Genomic DNA, 17,378 nt, shown 5'->3' on the forward strand with positions numbered 1-17,378 from the left:
GATCAGGCAGCAAAAGAGGAGGGGGAGAAGGGAGGCATTACCCGGCTAGGTCTGGCCCCCGCCGCAGCCCGTTTTGCCTCCTCTTCCCAAGCAGGCTCCTTTCCACCCCCGGCGTCTTTTCCCTCTCTCTCTCCCCTCTTACCACCCGATTCTGGGAGCCCCGCAGGCATCTCCCGCTCCTCCCGGGACGCCGAGGCGATGCGGGCTCATCCCAGGCTATGTGCCCACCCCACCACCCCCTCCCCGCTCTCTTTCGGTCCTCGGTGTCCCCCAGTCCCTCCCGTGAGAGCCCCAGCGAGGTTTTACCTTCGGGGAAGACGGCTCTCATTTTCAGGTAGCTGGTGGTGAGGCGGATGATGGACGCCTTGTCCAGTTGGGAGGTGATGGCCGAGGGCAGGGGCAGCAGTTTGGCCAGTTCGTAGAATTCTCCATTTTCTTTTTCCCGTCTAGTCTTTGCCGCGTTCTTGGATTTTTCCTTCATCGCGACTACTGCAAGGCGGAGATGTCACTGGCATATTAGACCCGATTCTTCCGAATTGCAGGGGGCATGGATTAGGCTTCAGAGTTAGTATTTTTCGTTTAAGGAAGGGAGAGAATTCATCCAAATCAAAACAAATAATTATAATAATAGTAATAATAATAATAATAAAGGGAGAGGGGGGAAAAAGACAAAAAGGGAAGGGAAAGAAAAAAAGCCAAACCAACCAAACAAAAACAACACCAACAGAAATGGTGCGAGGAAAGGGGAGGCGGTCTCTGAGCCACAACCAGGGTAGGGAAGACACTCGGAGAAGGCAGTTCTGCTCTGCCCCTGCAATAGCGAGAGCTTCGAAACCCAGACTGAAAGACCCACGCGAACCTCCGTCCTCTGCCCGCAGCTGGGAATCGGATCTTCTCCTCAACGGGAAGTAAATCACCGGGTTCCCTTCACTGAAGGATTTCTTCTACTCAATCCTTCCCCGTCCAAAAATAATAATTAAAAAAGAATTATTAAAAGTAGAGCGTCCGTGCAAGAAATCATTGAGCTAAGCAGGCTGAATAATTTTTGGACATTTTAACTCTTACAAAAAAAAAATAAAGGAAGAAAGAAAGGAAACGGAACGACGGCGCTGCTCGCTGAACGAAGTGCCAAATGATGTGGTCCCGGAGCCCGAGATGCCGAGGAGACGACGAGCCCCTCGCTAAACGAAAGTCAAAGCCGGTGCGGAGGGAGCCGATGGCCGCAGTGCTTCGAAATCACGAGCTCGCATTTCCCTCAGACGTTTCGCTCCGGGCGGGCTGTTCCTGCGGCTGAAGGGCGCTTGGCCCGGCCCCGAGGGGCTCCTCCAGCGCCGGGGCTCGGGGGGCTCCGAGCCCCGCGGGGCTGCGGGGGGGGCTGCGGGGCTGCTCCTGCCGCTCCGGCCGCTGCGCCCAGCTCCAAATGTGGTTCTCATGCGGAGTCAAATTAAAGGATCCGTTTTCCTCGGGACCGGTGCCACTTCAGCGTTGTCTCTTTCCAAACAAGTCCGAGCGCTGGCAAAGGCGCGGGATTGATGTTCTTGGTTTTATTTATTGTTGTTTGGTTGGGGTTTTTTTCTCCTTTTAAAGAAAAAGAATTTGAAAGATCAAGAATCGTTTGTTTTCTTTTCCTTTTTCTTTCTCTTTTTTAATTTTTCACGTATTTAAAGAGCAAAGCGGTGGCTCATTGGCATAGACATGCCTTTCAAAGGCAAGGGGAGGGTTTGCTCCATTCACCTCCCGCAAGCAGCAGCGATCCTCACCATACGGCAAGGATCGAAGGTAAAATTCCCCTCCTCTCCGAAATCACAGAGGCCGCGCTGCTCGCCTGAAAGCACCGATATCTCTTTTTCTTTTCTTTCATTCCCTTTTAATTTATTTTTTTTCCCGGGGGCAGAAGGAGCTCTGAAGTGAACCTCTCGGATAATTCTTTAGCAAAGGCTGCAGAAAGCCAGGAGAGCCTCAAGAGGGGAGGGGATAATGTATCCGTGACGTGTCCTCCCGCGCAGCGCCCTCCGAGGGACCCAAATACAGAGGAGCCAGAAAAGAGCCGCAATTCGCACTTGCGATGGGACGGGAGGCCGGGCCGGGGGGAGCCGGGGGAGGAGGCCGCTCTCTGGGGCAGCCCGAGCCCGCTCCCCCCGACACCCCTAAGCGGCCGGCGGAGCCCCGAGCCCCCCTTGCCCCGTAACCTGCCCTCACCTACGTCTCTTGGTGCACCGGCCGTGACCCCGCGGCGCCGAGGGGGCCCCTCGTACCCACCCCGGGTGGGGGGCACAGGGGTGTGTGTGGCCTCCCCCAGACCCACTGCACGGCCATGAAGTCACTCGAGCCCTTTGGCCCGTTGTTTTGACCCTCGGTAAAAGGTACCTGCACACACGCAGGTATGTGTGGCTCGAATATACACATATACGTATATCCAGCGTTCATTTATACTATATATGCACATTATATACCATTTGCATATACATTACGCGTGTGCCAATGTATGTGCGTGTGTGTGTATATATATACACATGAGGACATGCACAGAGCGCACACACACACATATATATTTACACATGGCCCCTCATACATCTTATATATTTACACGTGGCCCCTCGTACATGCGGTGGAAGGGGCCGAGCTCCGGGCGCAGCCGAGGGGCCGCCCCGCCGCCCTCCCCGCCGGCAGCCGCTGCTCAGCAGCCCCCGACGTGACTCTGCGCTGCCCGGCGGGCCGCCGGTGACCGGGGCTTAACCCCGGAGCTGCCGAAGCTGCTCTCGGGGGCAAAGCGACGCAACTCCCCGAGCGCCCAGGCTTTGCCGGGGCTGGCCGAGCCTCCTCCCCGCAGTCGGCCCTGCAGAGCTCACGGGGCTGTAACCGCAGGGCTCGGGGCCACCTTTGCAGAGGTTGTCACAACAGCCGTGCCCGTGTCTCCCTTCCCAGCCAGAGTCGTGTCCTGAGTGACGGAATTAACCCCCCGCGGGCAGGACTGAGCCGGGCTTTGGCACTGCCCAGACCCGACGGGAGCCCTTCGCTCTCCGCGGTCACCTCGGCGGTGCTGCGGGGGACACACACGCGCACACGTCTGTCCCTCTGCCACTCCATGGGGCACACACAGCCCTGCTCACGGACACGCGTGGCCCCAGCACCGGCCGTGCGGGGGGAGCAGGGCTGAGGCCCGAGATTAAAGCAGGAAAGAAGAAAAGGAGGCACCAGCAGAGCGTCGGGCACAGCCCGGCGAGTCGCGGCTCCGCAGGAGCGGACACAGGGAGGGCGCCGAGGGGGATGGGATCGCCCGTTCGTAAAACACAATGCCCCGGTCCTTAATATTAATCCCCGGGAGAGGCCTGGCCGGCGGGCGAGTGTGTTTGCTTAAGCTCGCCCGCCCCTCTGTAATTATCCTATTACACCAGAAAGAGCCCGGCCCGGCGGTGCCGAGGGAAAGGCCACGCTCTTTAACCCTCCCCGCCGCCGGCGGAGGCCCCGGCACCGCCGGCCCGGCCCTCCCCGTCTGGGCCACCACTCCGCGGGGCATGGCGAGTAGGGACACCGGGACACCTTTTGCCTTCCCCTCTTGAAATGTGGGGCAAGGAGCGGGAGAGTGGAGCCCCGACGGGCCCCAGGCCCTGCTCATACAGCCTCTTGCCTCTTCCCAAATCTGTTCACTCCTGGCTCAGGTGCCCCGTGCCGTCCCTTGGCTGACGCGTCCATGGAGAGCGGCTTTTGTAGGGAGGACCGCGGGCATCGGGAACAGGCTCCATGCCCGGCCGTCCTGGGTGGGATTTAGGCTGGATTTGGCTTCCAGGTCAAGGAAACCTGAGCGAAGCCCTTGCACCGGCCAGCTCGGGGGATGTGACCCGTTTTACCCTCCTGCACTGCCCTTTTTTACCCGCAAAATAGGAGCAGCCCCGTGCCCTTCTCTCAGGGGTGATCTCTGTCCTGGGCACACTTGGAACAGGTTTGGCCACGGCAGATCCAGTCGGCGATTAAACCCGCCGCTGTGTTTTTGTTTTTACGGAAACATGTTCCTGCTGGGAATTTTCGCCGAGCAAAACAAACCTAAATTAATCAAGGAAAAAAACCCCAAAAAAACAAAAGAAAAAAGCACATACACGTCGAAAAGACACTTCAGCCTTCCGGGGAAATTCTCAAAATTCAATGAAACCTCTGCCCGCCGCCGAAACCGGACGCATTAGAAGAGGTAAAAAAATACAGGGGGGAAAAATGTATATAATATACATGTATTTTCGGAAAATTAGCTGTATATCGAGGCAGGTTCTAACGGGTCCGATACAAAGTCTGCGATCACGAACACTGAGAAGGAAACTGTATGGGACATTTCTGTGTCCTGTAAAAGAAATAAATGGGACATTTCTGTGTCCTGTAAACAAAATATAGGAACGAGAGACTGGGATGACAAAGGAAAGCGTGAGGGGAGCATGTTCCGTTTCCAGCAAATTACGGTGGTTTGGAGAAAGGGCAGGTTTGCGAGTGTTTTCAATATAATCCCGACAGAAAAAAAAGAAAAATGACGTTGCTACAAGGGTGGCCCAAACCTATAGAGGTGGATTTGCGATATGGAACTCGGTGAGTCCGAGGTGGCTTAAGGGATTTTCGGGCAAGGGCTTCCCTCTGACCGCTTTTAATAAAAAACTCCACCCCGGGGACGAAAATAAAGAAGGAGAATAAATAAAACAATAAATTATTTAATTATTCAGGCCATGTTTTCACTGATACGTTATTGCTGAATGATAAATTGGGCGCGCACAAACCCCGCTATTATTTAGTATTTCCCCCTTGGTTCGAAGGGAAAATCCTTCCCCGGGTGGGGGTTGAAGGGAACGCGGTTTTTTTTTCCCGGATGAGCTGCGTTGTAGAGGAATACTTCTCCTTTCTTTCTCTCCCTCGCGGGGGGAAATAGAGAGGAAAACAAGGCGTGAGAATAACGCGCAGTCCCTTCAAAACAAACTCTGGGCAGCTCCTTTGTACCACCCGACTGCCGAGCGCGCACCCCGCGCTGGGCACAAGCACGAAGGGCTTATTTTTTGCCTGTGCGCGGAGGGCAATTCCCGAAGGGAAAGCTCAGAGAAAAGGGGCTCAATGCCCTTATTTTTTTTTTTTTGGCAATCCTGCCAACAGCACCTTGCAAAACGGGGGGCACACGCCTGTGGGCAGAGGGATGGGCAGCCCCGCCAGCGCTGCCCCGGCCGGGATTCGGGGACAGCCCCATGGGCGCTCCAGCCGAGGTTTGCCGGACTCGAGGGAAGCTCCAGGGGTGCTCCGGTCGAGGGTTGCCGGACTATCTAGTAAATGGACTGGAATTGGACCAAGAGTTGGACTTGATGATCTCGGACGTCTTTTCCAACCCAATCGATTCTATAATTCTATGACTCTATGACTCGGGGGGAGCTCCAGGGGCGCTCCAGCCGAGGTTTGCGGGACTCGGGGGGAGCTTCACGTGCACAGCAGCCGAGGTTTGCGGGATCGGGGGCAGGTCCAGGGGGGCTCCAGCCGAGGTTTGCTGGACTATCTAGTAAATGGACTGGAATTGGACCAAGAGTTGGACTTGATGATCTCGGAGGTCTTTTCCAACCCAATCCATTCGGTGATTCTTTGACTCGGGGGCAGCTCCAGGGGCGCTCCAGCCGAGGTTTTTGGGACTCGGGGGCAGCTCCAGGGGCGCTCCAGCCGAGGTTTGCGGGACTAGAGGGAAGCTCCAGGGGTGCTCCAGCTGAGGTTTGCTGGATTCGGGGGCAGTTCCAAGGGCACTCCAGCCGAGGTTTGCGGGACTCGGGGGCAGCTCCAGGGGCGCTCCGGCCGAGGTTTTTGGGACTCGGGGGCAGCTCCAGGGGCGCTCCAGCCGAGGTTTGCGGGAGTCGGCGTGTTTTGGTGCTGCAGGAGCAGGAGGCAGGACGAGAGTTGCCATCCACCCGTGTCCGTGGAAGGGTTGCTGGTGTCACCCAACCAACTCTGGGCACAAACACCTTTGCAGGGCCGTGGCTTTGGGGCTTGTGGAGTTTTCCTGCTGGTTTTGGTGTGCCGTGCTCGTGTGTATAACACGCTCGGGGGTGCGGGGGTCGAGGCTCGGGGAACCAGCGCTGCGGGGCCAAGCACAGGGCCGGTCTTAACTTCAGTCTGATGTGCTTAGCTGAAGTTATTAACTGTGAGAAATACCACCGAGTTCCACAGGAAAGAAAATATCATCAGATATTTGAACATTTACGGTCTGCAACATCAGCACTGCCATGAGCTCAAGAACCAGCAGTGCTTATTGTCCCCGGAGGAATCCTTTATGTTTTTTTTCCTGTAACTACTGTTCCCAAGTGTGGGTGTGCACACACACACGCTCGCACACACAAATCCTATAAATGCTAATAAAACAGATTCCTCAGGATTTGTTTAACTTTCCCTGGCACCACAATCTCATATTGATATTCAATGGTGTGCAGGAGGATTACTGGTTAAGTGCAGACCACGGGATCAGCTTTCTAGGGTGCCACTTGGACATGTCCCTCCGAACAAGTCAGGTAGGCACCGTAAGCACTGGCAACACCATTAATTTGCAGTGAACACTTGAAAGGGGGAAAGAGGAAGTCAAACCTCGGCGCTCGAATTATTGAACTATGCAGAATCGAGGCCTCCGGTTGCAGGGGATCGTTTTCAGCTCTTTACTGGGAGCTGTATCGCTGCTATTGTCCAACCTTTGCTGGCCACATGGGACCACGTTTGGCAATAGGACAGAAAATTATCTCTACTGGGCATGAACTGGAAATATCCAGCTGGGGCATGGATCCCATTTCTAATCAGAGTGGAGGGAAGGAAATCTCAATGCCCTTTCTTGTTACTTAGAGAGTTTGTCAAAAGTGCCCTGAGTTCATTAACCAGAAAAAAATACAGCTGTTTACAAATGAAATAAACGTTGGTTTGGTAATTTATTTTTTCCCCTTGGAACTCGTAGATTTGTTTGTTTGTTATTTTTCTGTACATGATGTAGAACGGGGTCCTTGGGGTGTGTATAATGTAAAGTGATAACTCGGGCATGCAACGCTGCAGGAACTGTCAGAGTTGATGGACTGATCCAAATGGGTGATATTTGCAAAAAATATGTCTAAGTTAAAGACACTGAGTGCTCATGTTCGGGTCAGGTTTTCAATTTCAGTTTTCTAAGGAGAATAAAGTTGTTTTGTTAAGGACAACTTCGGGGGTTTTTCCACTCCCAATTGGACTTGGAATTTGATGAATTTACTGAAAGTATTTTCATAAAACTCGGATAATTGATATTAATTATGATACCCAAACTTTCAAGACCAAACATTTGCTTCTGCTATATAAGCTGTAAACCATATTTCTTTTAGCTACAGTTGAGAGTTTGAAAGGCAAAAGCCTTGGGAATAGGAGAGGGAGTGTATCAGTCAGAGAGAGGAAGCTTCTAGGCTGCAGAAATTGGAAAAAATATAGTAGGAAAAGCACACAGTGGATCATTTTTACTCTATCTGTCTGAAATCCTTTGAACATTATGAAAGTCAATGTAAGTATTTTTATTTGCTTTTGTAAAAGTTATGTTCAGTGACTTGTTTTCTCAGTGGTCCTTGGCTTCTGTGAATAGTGTGACTAATCTAGTGGTGATGAATGATGGATCTGTGAGGTATAGAGGAATTCTCATTCAAAAACATCTCTCCTTTTCGTGGTGGTGTTTTGTGCTTCTTGGCATTCAATATATTATAGAATGGCTGTCAGAAGAACTTTGGTAGTCCTTTATAGTAAAGTTTATAAATACTTTAATCATGATTTAGAAATCATGGTTGAAAAGCACTACTTATGCATAATTATGTGATGTTTTACTCTGTTCTAAGCACATTCAGAAGCAAATGTTTATGCCTTCATTATTTACTGTGCCTTTGATTTCTAAATAGGCATTTTACCATGTACAGGCTGAGAAATTTAAGTAAAGAATGATCTGTTCACATGGGACTGCAACATGAGAGGCAATTGAGGGGCAACTCTGATCTCTGATTGGTGTGAGCAGGGCCAGGCCCAGGGCATGGCTGGGGCTGTGCCAGGGCAGGGGCAGGTGGGATCTCAGCCAAAGGCTCTTCCCCCAGAGGGTGGTGGGCACTGCCCAGGCTCCCCAGGGCAGTGGGCACGGCCCTGAGGCTGCCAGAGCTGCAGGAGCCTTTGGGCAATGGGACAGGGCAGGGGGGACTGTTGGGGTGTGCTGGGCAGGGGTTGGAGATGGAATACCCACAGCCCTGGAGCCACAGCAAGGCATGAAAAAACTCTGAGGTCAGTGGGAAGGGAGGGTCTGTCTCCATCTGATGCCATCAAGGTGGTTGGGAAGGTCTGGCATGGGCATGGGGAAAGTGAGGATTCACCAGCTCAGTTCCTGGAGACGTCATAGAGTCATAGAATGGATTGGGTTGGAAAAGACCTCTGAGATCATCAAGTCCAACCCTTGGTCCAACTCCAGTCCCTTTACCAGATCATGGCACTCAGTGCCACGTCCAAGCTCAGTTTCAAAACCTCCAGGGATGGGGAATCCACCCCCTCTCTGGGCAGCCCATTCCAATCCCTGAGCACTCTCTCTGCAAAGAATTTCTTTCTGCTCTCCAACTTCAATTTCCTCTGGCAGAGCTTGAGCCCATCGTGCCCCCTTGTCCTATTGCTGAGTGCCTGGGAGAAGAGACCAACCCCCAGCTGGCCACAACTTCCCTTCAGGCAGTTCCAGACAGTGCTGAGGTCACCTCTGAGCCTCCTCTTCTCCAGCCTAAACACCCCCAGCTCCCTCAGCCTCTCCCCACAGCACTTGTGCTCCAGTCCCTTCTCCAGCCTTGTTGCTCTTCTCTGGCCCCGCTCCAGCACCTCATGATGATGTGGATTCAGTGGATGTGATCCCTTTGGTTCATGAAGTAATAGAACTGTTTGGGTTGGAAGGACCTTAAAGCCCACCCAGTGCCACCCCTGCCATGGGCAGGGACACCTGCCACCAGCCCAGGTTTCTCCAAGCCCTGTCCAGCCTGGCTTTGGACACTTGAAAAAGGTTCCAAAGGCAACTCAGAGAACTGCCTCATTCCATAAATGGAATCTTGTTTGAAATGGGTTGCAAATGTCCCAACCTTTGCAAAGCCAAGGCCTTGGAGGTGTGTAAGGAGTCCACACGAGTCAGACTCACTGAAGGCAGAAAACAAGAGGTGCTCCTCACCTCTGCTCGTGTGGCTTCACTGTTATTTCCAGCTTTGCCCATAACTTTTCATGGCTTCTTCCTTTCCTCATGGTTCATATTTGAGTTTCCAGGCTTTGTTATGGGAACTTGGGATATGTTTGGTGTTAACAGAACAAAGATGAGCTGAGTTCAGTCTCTGTTAACATCAGAAAGACACCCAGAAGACACTGCCTTCTAAACTGAGCTGTCTGATCTTTGGACACTGATCCTGAAATTTGATCCCCAAGACTCACCAATACTGAAGAATGAAGCTCTTCAGCCACTGGGAGTTGTTTGAATGTACCCCCATTTTCAGAGCTCAAGGACAGATACAGAAGGACTCGTGAAGAGTGCAGATGCTCAAGTCTAAGATGGGAATGCTGAGCACTTCCACTTAGTTGTTGGTAATTATGGATTTATGTAAAGCTCAATTTTCACCTTTCCAGCTCCCCAAATACCCCCTCTGCACAACTCAGCCCCTCCTTCTTTCTGGGCTTGACTTTGCTCTCAGTTTTCTCTGCCTTCTCCTTTCCATTGGCACCAGAGGACAGGGAATGGGGGCTGTGGTCAGTCCATCAGACGTTGTCTCTGCTGCTCCTTCCTCCTCAGGCAGGGACTTCTCACACCTTCCCCTCTGCTCCTCTGTGGGGTTCATCCCACAGGAGACAGCCCTCTAGGAATGTTTCCAACCTGAGTCCTTCCCATGGGCTGCAGTTCTTCAGGAACTGCTCCAGTGTGGGTCACTCTTCCATGGGGTCAGTCCCTCAGGAGCTGCTCCAGTGTGGGTCCTTCCATGTGGTCAGTCCCTCAGGAATTGCTCCAGTGTTGGTCCTTTCCATGGGGTCAGTCCCTCAGGGACTGCTCCTGTGTGGGTCACTATTCCATGGGGTCAGTCCCTCAGGAACTGCTCCTGTGTGGGTCCTTCCATGGGGTCAGTCCCTCAGGAACTGCTCCAATGTGGGTCATTCCATGTGGTCAGTCCTTCAGGAGCTGCTCCAGTGTGGGTCACTCTTCCATGGGGTCAGTCCTTCAGGAGCTGCTCCAGTGTGGGTCACTCTTCCATGGGGTCAGTCCCTCAGGAGCTGCTCCAGTGTGGGTCACTCTTCCATGGGGTCGATCCCTTCCATGGGGTCAGTCTCTCAGGAGCTGCTCCAGTGTGGGTCCTTCCATGGGGTCAATCCCTTCCATGAGTCAGTCCTTCAGGAACTGCTCCAGTCTGAGTCCCATCCATGGGGTCAGTCAAGAAGTTCAAGGTATCCAATCATTGCCCATTTAAGGGTGTGGAGGGTTCTTTGCTACTGAATTACCTTCATTGTGCACAGAAAAATCAAGTTTTCTGGGGGAGAGACGAAGCTTTGATGTGTTTCCTAACGGGTTTTTTTCTGTGTTTGCTTTAAGTGAATATATTATTTGGGAGCAGACATTGCACAGAAATGCATTAAAGGCTTTGGAATAGGATGAGGAGCTGGACTTCCTCCTGCTCTGCCAAGCAGGCTTGGATCACGTTATTTTTTATCCTTTCTTTTATTTTTTCTAGAAAGAGCAGCCCAGTGTGAACAGGAGGGACTGTGAATTGCAGCCCCATTTATATCCTTCCCTTGTTGAAAAGATGGAGATTAAAGGTTGAACTTCCTCAAAGACAACTGAATGTTCCCCTTATTTCATCAGTTCAAGGCCACTCCATGGTATGTATGGCAGGAGGATGAGGAAAAATGGTGTTGTGCCACCAAACTTGGGGTTTAAACAGTGGTTTCTTTTGCTTTTTCTCTTTAAAACCCCAAATCTAAACAGAGAAATAAATATATAATTTCAGCTTTTTCTGCATTCTCCTTGGAAGAGCCCAGTCCCAGACCAGTTTAGGAGTTTGGAAATGGGGTTATGATTTGGGTTATTTACAAGAAACTGCAAAACTGGGTTTATGTCTCCAATGCAATTTTCACATCTAAATCCTCCCTCAAAAACCAACCAACCAACCAACCAACCAACCAACCAACCAACCAACCAACTAAAACCCCAAACCAACCAACCAACCACCCACCAAACAAAAATAAAACAACTTGAAAGATGAAAGACAGAAAGAAGAAAAGAAGGAAGGGAGGAGGGAGGGAGGGAGGGAGGGAGGGAGGGAGGGAGGGAGGAAGGAAGGAAGGAAGGAAGGAAGGAAGGAAGGAAGGAAGGAAGGAAGGAAGGAAGGAAGGAAGGAAGGAAGGAAGGAAGGAAGGAAGGAAGGAAGGAAGGAAGGAAGGAAGGAAGGAAGGAAGGAAGGAAGGAAGGAAGGAAGGAAGGAAGGAAGGAAGGAAGGAAGGAAGGAAGGAGGGAAGGAAGGAGGGAAGGAAGGAGGGAAGGAAGGAGGGAAGGAAGGAGGGAAGGAAGGAGGGAAGGAAGGAGGGAAGGAAGGAGGGAAGGAAGGAGGGAAGGAAGGAAGGAAGGAAGGAAGGAAGGAAGGAAGGAAGGAAGGAAGGAAGGAAGGAAGGAAGGAAGGAAGGAAGGAAGGAAGGAAGGAAGGAAGGAAGGAAGGAAGGAAGGAAGGAAGGAAGGAAGGAAGGAAGGAAGGAAGGAAGGAGGGAAGGAGGGAAGGAAGGAGGGAAGGAAGGAGGGAAGGAAGGAGGGAAGGAAGGAGGGAAGGAAGGAGGGAGGGAAGGAGGGAGGGAAGGAGGGAGGGAAGGAGGGAGGGAAGGAGGGAGGGAGGGAAGGAGGGAGGGAAGGAGGGAGGGAAGGAGGGAGGGAAGGAGGGAGGGAAGGAGGGAGGGAAGGAGGGAGGGAAGGAGGGAGGGAAGGAAGGAGGGAAGGAAGGAAGGAAGGAAGGAAGGAAGGAAGGAAGGAAGGAAGGAAGGAAGGAAGGAAGGAAGGAAGGAAGGAAGGAAGGAAGGAAGGAAGGAAGGAAGGAAGGAAGGAAGGAAGGAAGGAAGGAAGGAAGGAAGGAAGGAAGGAAGGAAGGAAGGAAGGAAGGAAGGAGGGAAGGAAGGAAGGAAGGAGGGAAGGAAGGAAGAAAAGGAAGAAAAGAAAGAAAAGACGGAAAGAAAGAAAAGAAGGAAAGAAAGAAAAGAAGGAAAGGAAAAAAAGAAGGAAAGAAAGAGAAAACTTCCATGTTACTGTGGAGAAATCCATGGAATTATTGCACTATTTTCTAGTACAACTTATAAGGAGTTTCTGACCATTCCTAAGATCATCTGGTCTCATGTAGATTTCTCCACATAACCAGCCTCAGCCAAATAAAATTATTGGCTTTAAGTCTCCCAAAAGGTGCCAACCAGGCAGCAATGGAAATAAAAGAGCCCTCCCCTCTGCCTCTCCTTCCCCTCAAACCTGTGTAGAATTCTCTTCCATTTCCAGCAATGCACTTTTTTCTGCATCACCAAAAACTGGTACATGTTGTTGTCTCCAAAACCTCCTTTTGTCACCTGAGTGGTTCCAAAAAAGCTTTTATTTCTTCATCTCCCTCTCACAGACAAATTCCAAATGTGTTTTTTCTCCTCTTTGCTTCCATTTGAACTCAGAGCCTTTTCTGCAGTTATTTTTTTTTATCCCAAGCTTTCTTTGCTCCAGGGTTTTCCCAGCACTGGAGATGTGCTATTAGCATATCTTGGGAAACCTTCCTGCAAGTGGGGATTGGCAGCCAAGTGTTTACCCTGAATAGATTGCAAGTATCAGGCAGTGCAAACACTCACAGTGGGATTGATCACACCGATGTCTCTGACCCTCTGAACATGCAGAGTGGGAGAGATAGTTCAAAAAAAAAAACAGAGGAGATTTTAAACTGAGCTGAAATTGTGTAATTAATATTAATTAATTATTGTCTCTATTGCCTGGCTGGTGCTTTACTATTACGGACCCATGGCTGAGGAAGTTTGTGCTCTCAATCCATAAATATGTGGAATTTCAGGCAGGTCAGGAGAATGGACTTCAAACTGAGCCGTGTAAAAGCAAAGTGAGAGGGAACAGGGGCATGGAGAGCACAGACAATATTATTTATCATGAATGCCTGGGAGAATCAGCCAGAGAGCTTGTCCTAGTTGAGCAGGTGGGACCAGTTTATCCCTGTGTGGGTGTGACCAAAGCTGGGCATTCTCCACCCTCCATTCATTGCCCACCAACTGTTCCCAATGGCCCATTGGCAGCAGCTGCCCAGGGCACAGCTGAGCCCTCAGGCTGGGAGCTGGCTGGGAAAGAAGCCTGGCAGAGGAGCTGGGAGAACTGCCCTGCAGGGAGTCCTTGGCACCTCCACACCCACCTGAGGGCTCAGCTCTGCCCATGGGCCAGCAACGATTCCAAAATCCCCCCTGACTGCCAGAGTCAGATCCCCCAGTGTGGAACTCCCTGCCCTGGGGGAGGCACTGGGGACTCCCACCCAAACCTGAGGGGAGAAAATCTGGGGGTTGGGGGACTTGGGGACCACTCGTTGGATCCAGAGGAGGAGCAGACCCTGGCCAGGAGGAGCCCACCACTCTCCACCAGACTGTGCCATCATCTGCACCAACAGGTTTGTCCCTTCCTTTTTCCTTTGGCCTCGGGGAAACCACGTGGGGCTCAGCACAGGGGCCACCAAACCCCCCTGTGTTTGTGCCCCAGGGGGTGGGTTACACTGCTGGGCTTGGGGGTTAAACCCAATTTCTCCTTGTGTCATTGCATTTATTGTAATATTGTTATTAAATTGTAACTCTGACTTATAATCTCTCTTGATCTGGGTTCATTTCTCCTGTTGGTTTACCTTAAAACCAGCACAGAGCTGAAGTGAATTTAGGGGGAGACAAAGCTGACAGATAAATCTCAGCTGAATCTGAGATGAGAAATAAAAGAGATGTGGTGATGAAGCTCTGCAGAAGTTCAACCCCATTCTCAATAAGCAACTTTGTCTCCAGGGATGACTCAGCCAGAAACTACAACTCCTCTGGGGTTTGTCTCCACACCAGTGAAGACTCAGGTCTGATCCTGCAAACAGGGGTGCTGTGGAGAGGCCAAACCACTCATGAATCACCATCATGGCCCTCAGTACTCGCAGGGCTCTCAGTCAGTCGGTGGAGGGTTTTTCAGGTGATGTCATGTTTGTAACCTGAGATCCTACTCCACAATTGATGCTGTGGATTCAGGCTGTGCTGGAACAATCACAGCCTGGGAGAGTGCTTTGGGTCGGGAGGGACCTCGAAGTCCATCCATTCCCACTCCCTGCTATGAGCAGGGACACCTCCCACCAGCCCAGGTTGCTCAGAGCCCCATCAGGTTTGATTCCCTGTGAGCTTTTAGTTTAATGGTTTACTGATTCCTTGGGACACACAGATTGTCTCCAGAGCCTGATGTACCATTTACTGAAATCAGACCTGATGCTGAAACAGTAAAAAGGGGAATTTCAACCTCTGCACTGGTCACCAGTAAACTAAATGAAGGGAATATTCAGACTGTGTGTGGACATCTATTTATAGGGAATATTCAGACTGTGTATGCACATCTATTTATGCACATGCTTAATGTAGGACTTTGGATAACTTGACTTTAACAATAAAGCAAATAAAGGAATCTCAGCTCTCAACTCTGAATTTTTGACAGATTAAATCAAATCCTTAAGGCCATTTTACTGTACCTTTTTTTTTTCCCTGTGCAAATGTGTGATTTATGTCCCCTTTTTATTGCAGGACCTTTTGTCTCAGTGCTGTTTCACTCAGTCTGCTGAGGGCTCTCAGCTGACTTTATTTTAGTAGCTGCAAATTTTTGCACACAGAGCTCGACAGAGGTAAATTAAATGATGGGATTGGGTGAAAAAGCAAGTTATGGAGAGGGAAATATTTTGAAGGGTTGATGCTGTGTGCAAACAATGGCTGCTTGGTGTTTTCTGTACATTATCTGCCTAACTACAGGGATTACTGTTTCCTCTGGTGCAGCAACTGGCTGGAGGTTCTCCCTGGGAGCTGCTCTGAGCAGCAATGACATATTAATTGAGCTTCAGTGCTTCCAGGTGTGTGGCACACTCCGGGGTCAGCCGGAGCACGGAGGCTTCACGTGCTCCCAATTACTGCAGCGTTGGGAAGGAACGAGGCACAAAGTGGCAGGTCCCACTCCCTGTGGCAGGGAGGGGGAAAGGAAACCCGGCAGCCCTTGGCAGCCTCAGGTTTGGGCTGTGAGAAGCATGACTTTCATAGAATCAGAGAATCCTAGAATGGATTGGGTTGGAAAAGACCTCCGAGATCATCAAGTCCAACCCTTGGGCCAACTCCAGTCCCTTTACCAGATCATGGCACTCAGTGCCACGGCCAAGCTCACTTGAAAAACTTCCAGGGATGGGGAATCCACCCCCTCTCTGGGCAGCCCATTCCAATCCCTGAGCACTCTCTCTGCAAAAAATTTCTTTCTGCTCTCCAACTTCAATTTCCCCTGGCAGAGCCTGAGCCCATCGTGCCCCCTTGTCCTATTGCTGAGTGCCTGGGAGAAGAGACCAACCCCCACCTGGCCACAACTTCCTTCAGGCAGTTCCAGACAGTGCTGAGGTCACCTCTGAGCCTCCTCTTCTCCAGGCTGAACACCCCCAGCTCCCTCAGCCTCTCCCCACAGCACTTGTGCTCCAGTCCCTTCTCCAGCCTTGTTGCTCTTCTCTGGCCCCGCTCCAGCACCTCTGTCTCCTGCCTCATCAGAAGGGTCTGAGAAATGTGTTATTAAATGACTTGCATGTGGACAAGTGGCTTGGATGGATCCTTTGGTGTTGTTATCAGTGAGATATCATAGAATCATACAATAGAATAGAATCAGTTGAGTTGGAAGAGACCTCTGAGATCATTAAGTCCAACCCTTGATCCAACCCCACTGTGATCACCAGATCATGGCACTCAGTGCCACATCCAGTTTCACCTTAAAAACCTCCAGGGATGGGGAATCCACCCCCTCTCTGGGCAGCCCATTTCAATGCCTGAGCACTCTCTCTGCAAAGAATTTCTTCCTGATATCCAACCGAAACCTCCCCTGGCAGAGCTCAAGCTGTGCCCCCTTGTCCTATTGCTGAGTGCCTGGGAGAAGAGACCAATCCCCACCTGGGCACAACCTCCTGTCAGGGAGTTGTGCAGAGTGATGAGGTCACCCCTCAACCATGGAATAGTTTGGGTTGGGAGAGACCTTTAAAGGTCACTGCAATGAGCAGGGACACCCTCAGCTGGGTCTGTCCAACCTGACCTTGAGTGTTTCCAGTCATGGGGCATCCTGTTAGGAATGAAGCAGCAATGGTGTGTCCCAGAGGTTTGGTCTGAGATCCTCAAGGTCACGGGCACAAAGTCTAAAGTGTTTTCAGGGACACAAAACTCTTGACACTCTGCCCTTTATCCAAGTCTTCGACATCTTTCCTAGGACAGATCCAGTTGTGTTCCACAGGCTTTTCAGCAACATTTGGAGGGTAAATGCTCCCCCCCAGACACTTGGAAATGTTCCCCTCTGAAGAAATGCTTTTTTTGTCAAGGTTTTTTTTCTCTCCAAGTGGATCTCTTTCCCTCTGCCTCTTTAGACATGTCATGGTTCTTGGGAAATCATTAAACCCCAATATTTTGAATTAGACAGAAAGTTGAAACAAATTTTAGTTAAAGGAGATGGACTAAGAAAAAAAAATCCCTGCAATATTTCTGTCATGGAATATTTTCACATCTCTAATTATGTTCCATGAAATTTCGATGCTCACGGTCTTTACTGGGAAACTATTTTTAAGTTCTTCTTTTAAAATTATTTGCTGGCTGTGGAGTTTGAGGAGTGAATGATTGCCAAGCCACATGGGCAGCTGAATATTTATCAGCAATAAAGTTTTGTGTGGCTGCTCAAGCTTTTTCTGAGTAAGGTTCATATACAGAACCTCCTGAGGATCAAGATAAGAAAGTCATTAAATGAAAATAAAGATTTGTTTTAAAATATGAGCTGAGGAGCTTTTTATTCTGTTTTTGTAGGGACATTCCTGACCTTGGGAGGTCACAAGGGTAGAAACTCCTGCACTGGTGGTGAGGACATTGGAGGAACCTCCTCCATGAAGAACATCCCAAAGAAACACTGACTGCTCCTACCCAGGTATTCCCAAAGCTGTTTTAAACTGGGCATTAAGACAGTGAAGCTTTTATATAAAAACCTGGGAACAATGGAAAATAACATGGTCTGAAGCAGCCCTGCATTCATACTTATATATTTGTATATAAATCTGTGTCTGAGCTTTGTGGTTTTATTGAACTCTTTTGTGCTCCAC

The 17,378-nt window shown here is 50.6% G+C and overlaps 2 protein-coding genes across 3 annotated transcripts in view; one reads left to right on the forward strand and one right to left on the reverse strand.

Moving 5' to 3' along the window:
• The window catches only part of SIM2 (SIM bHLH transcription factor 2), a 61,072-nt gene extending 59,151 nt beyond the window's left edge, over nucleotides 1-1,921 (reverse strand). Inside the window, exons 1-2 of one of the 2 annotated variants that reach the window (XM_071567037.1) lie at nucleotides 860-1,921; nucleotides 307-489 (exon numbers count right to left, since the gene is read on the reverse strand). In XM_071567037.1, the coding sequence (XP_071423138.1) occupies nucleotides 307-481 (175 nt within the window). In that variant the 5' untranslated portion in view covers nucleotides 482-489; nucleotides 860-1,921. Of the gene's footprint in view, nucleotides 1-306 lie in introns of both variants that reach the window. The other variant, XM_071567028.1, reaches the window with a different exon arrangement.
• The window catches only part of VPS26C (VPS26 endosomal protein sorting factor C), a 541,728-nt gene that overhangs the window by 303,568 nt on the left and 220,782 nt on the right, over nucleotides 1-17,378 (forward strand). The gene's annotated exons all lie outside the window — the stretch shown is intronic.

The sequence above is a fragment of the Pithys albifrons genome, chromosome 1 (genome assembly GCF_047495875.1).
Source record: "Pithys albifrons albifrons isolate INPA30051 chromosome 1, PitAlb_v1, whole genome shotgun sequence".
Lineage (NCBI taxonomy): Eukaryota > Metazoa > Chordata > Aves > Passeriformes > Thamnophilidae > Pithys > Pithys albifrons.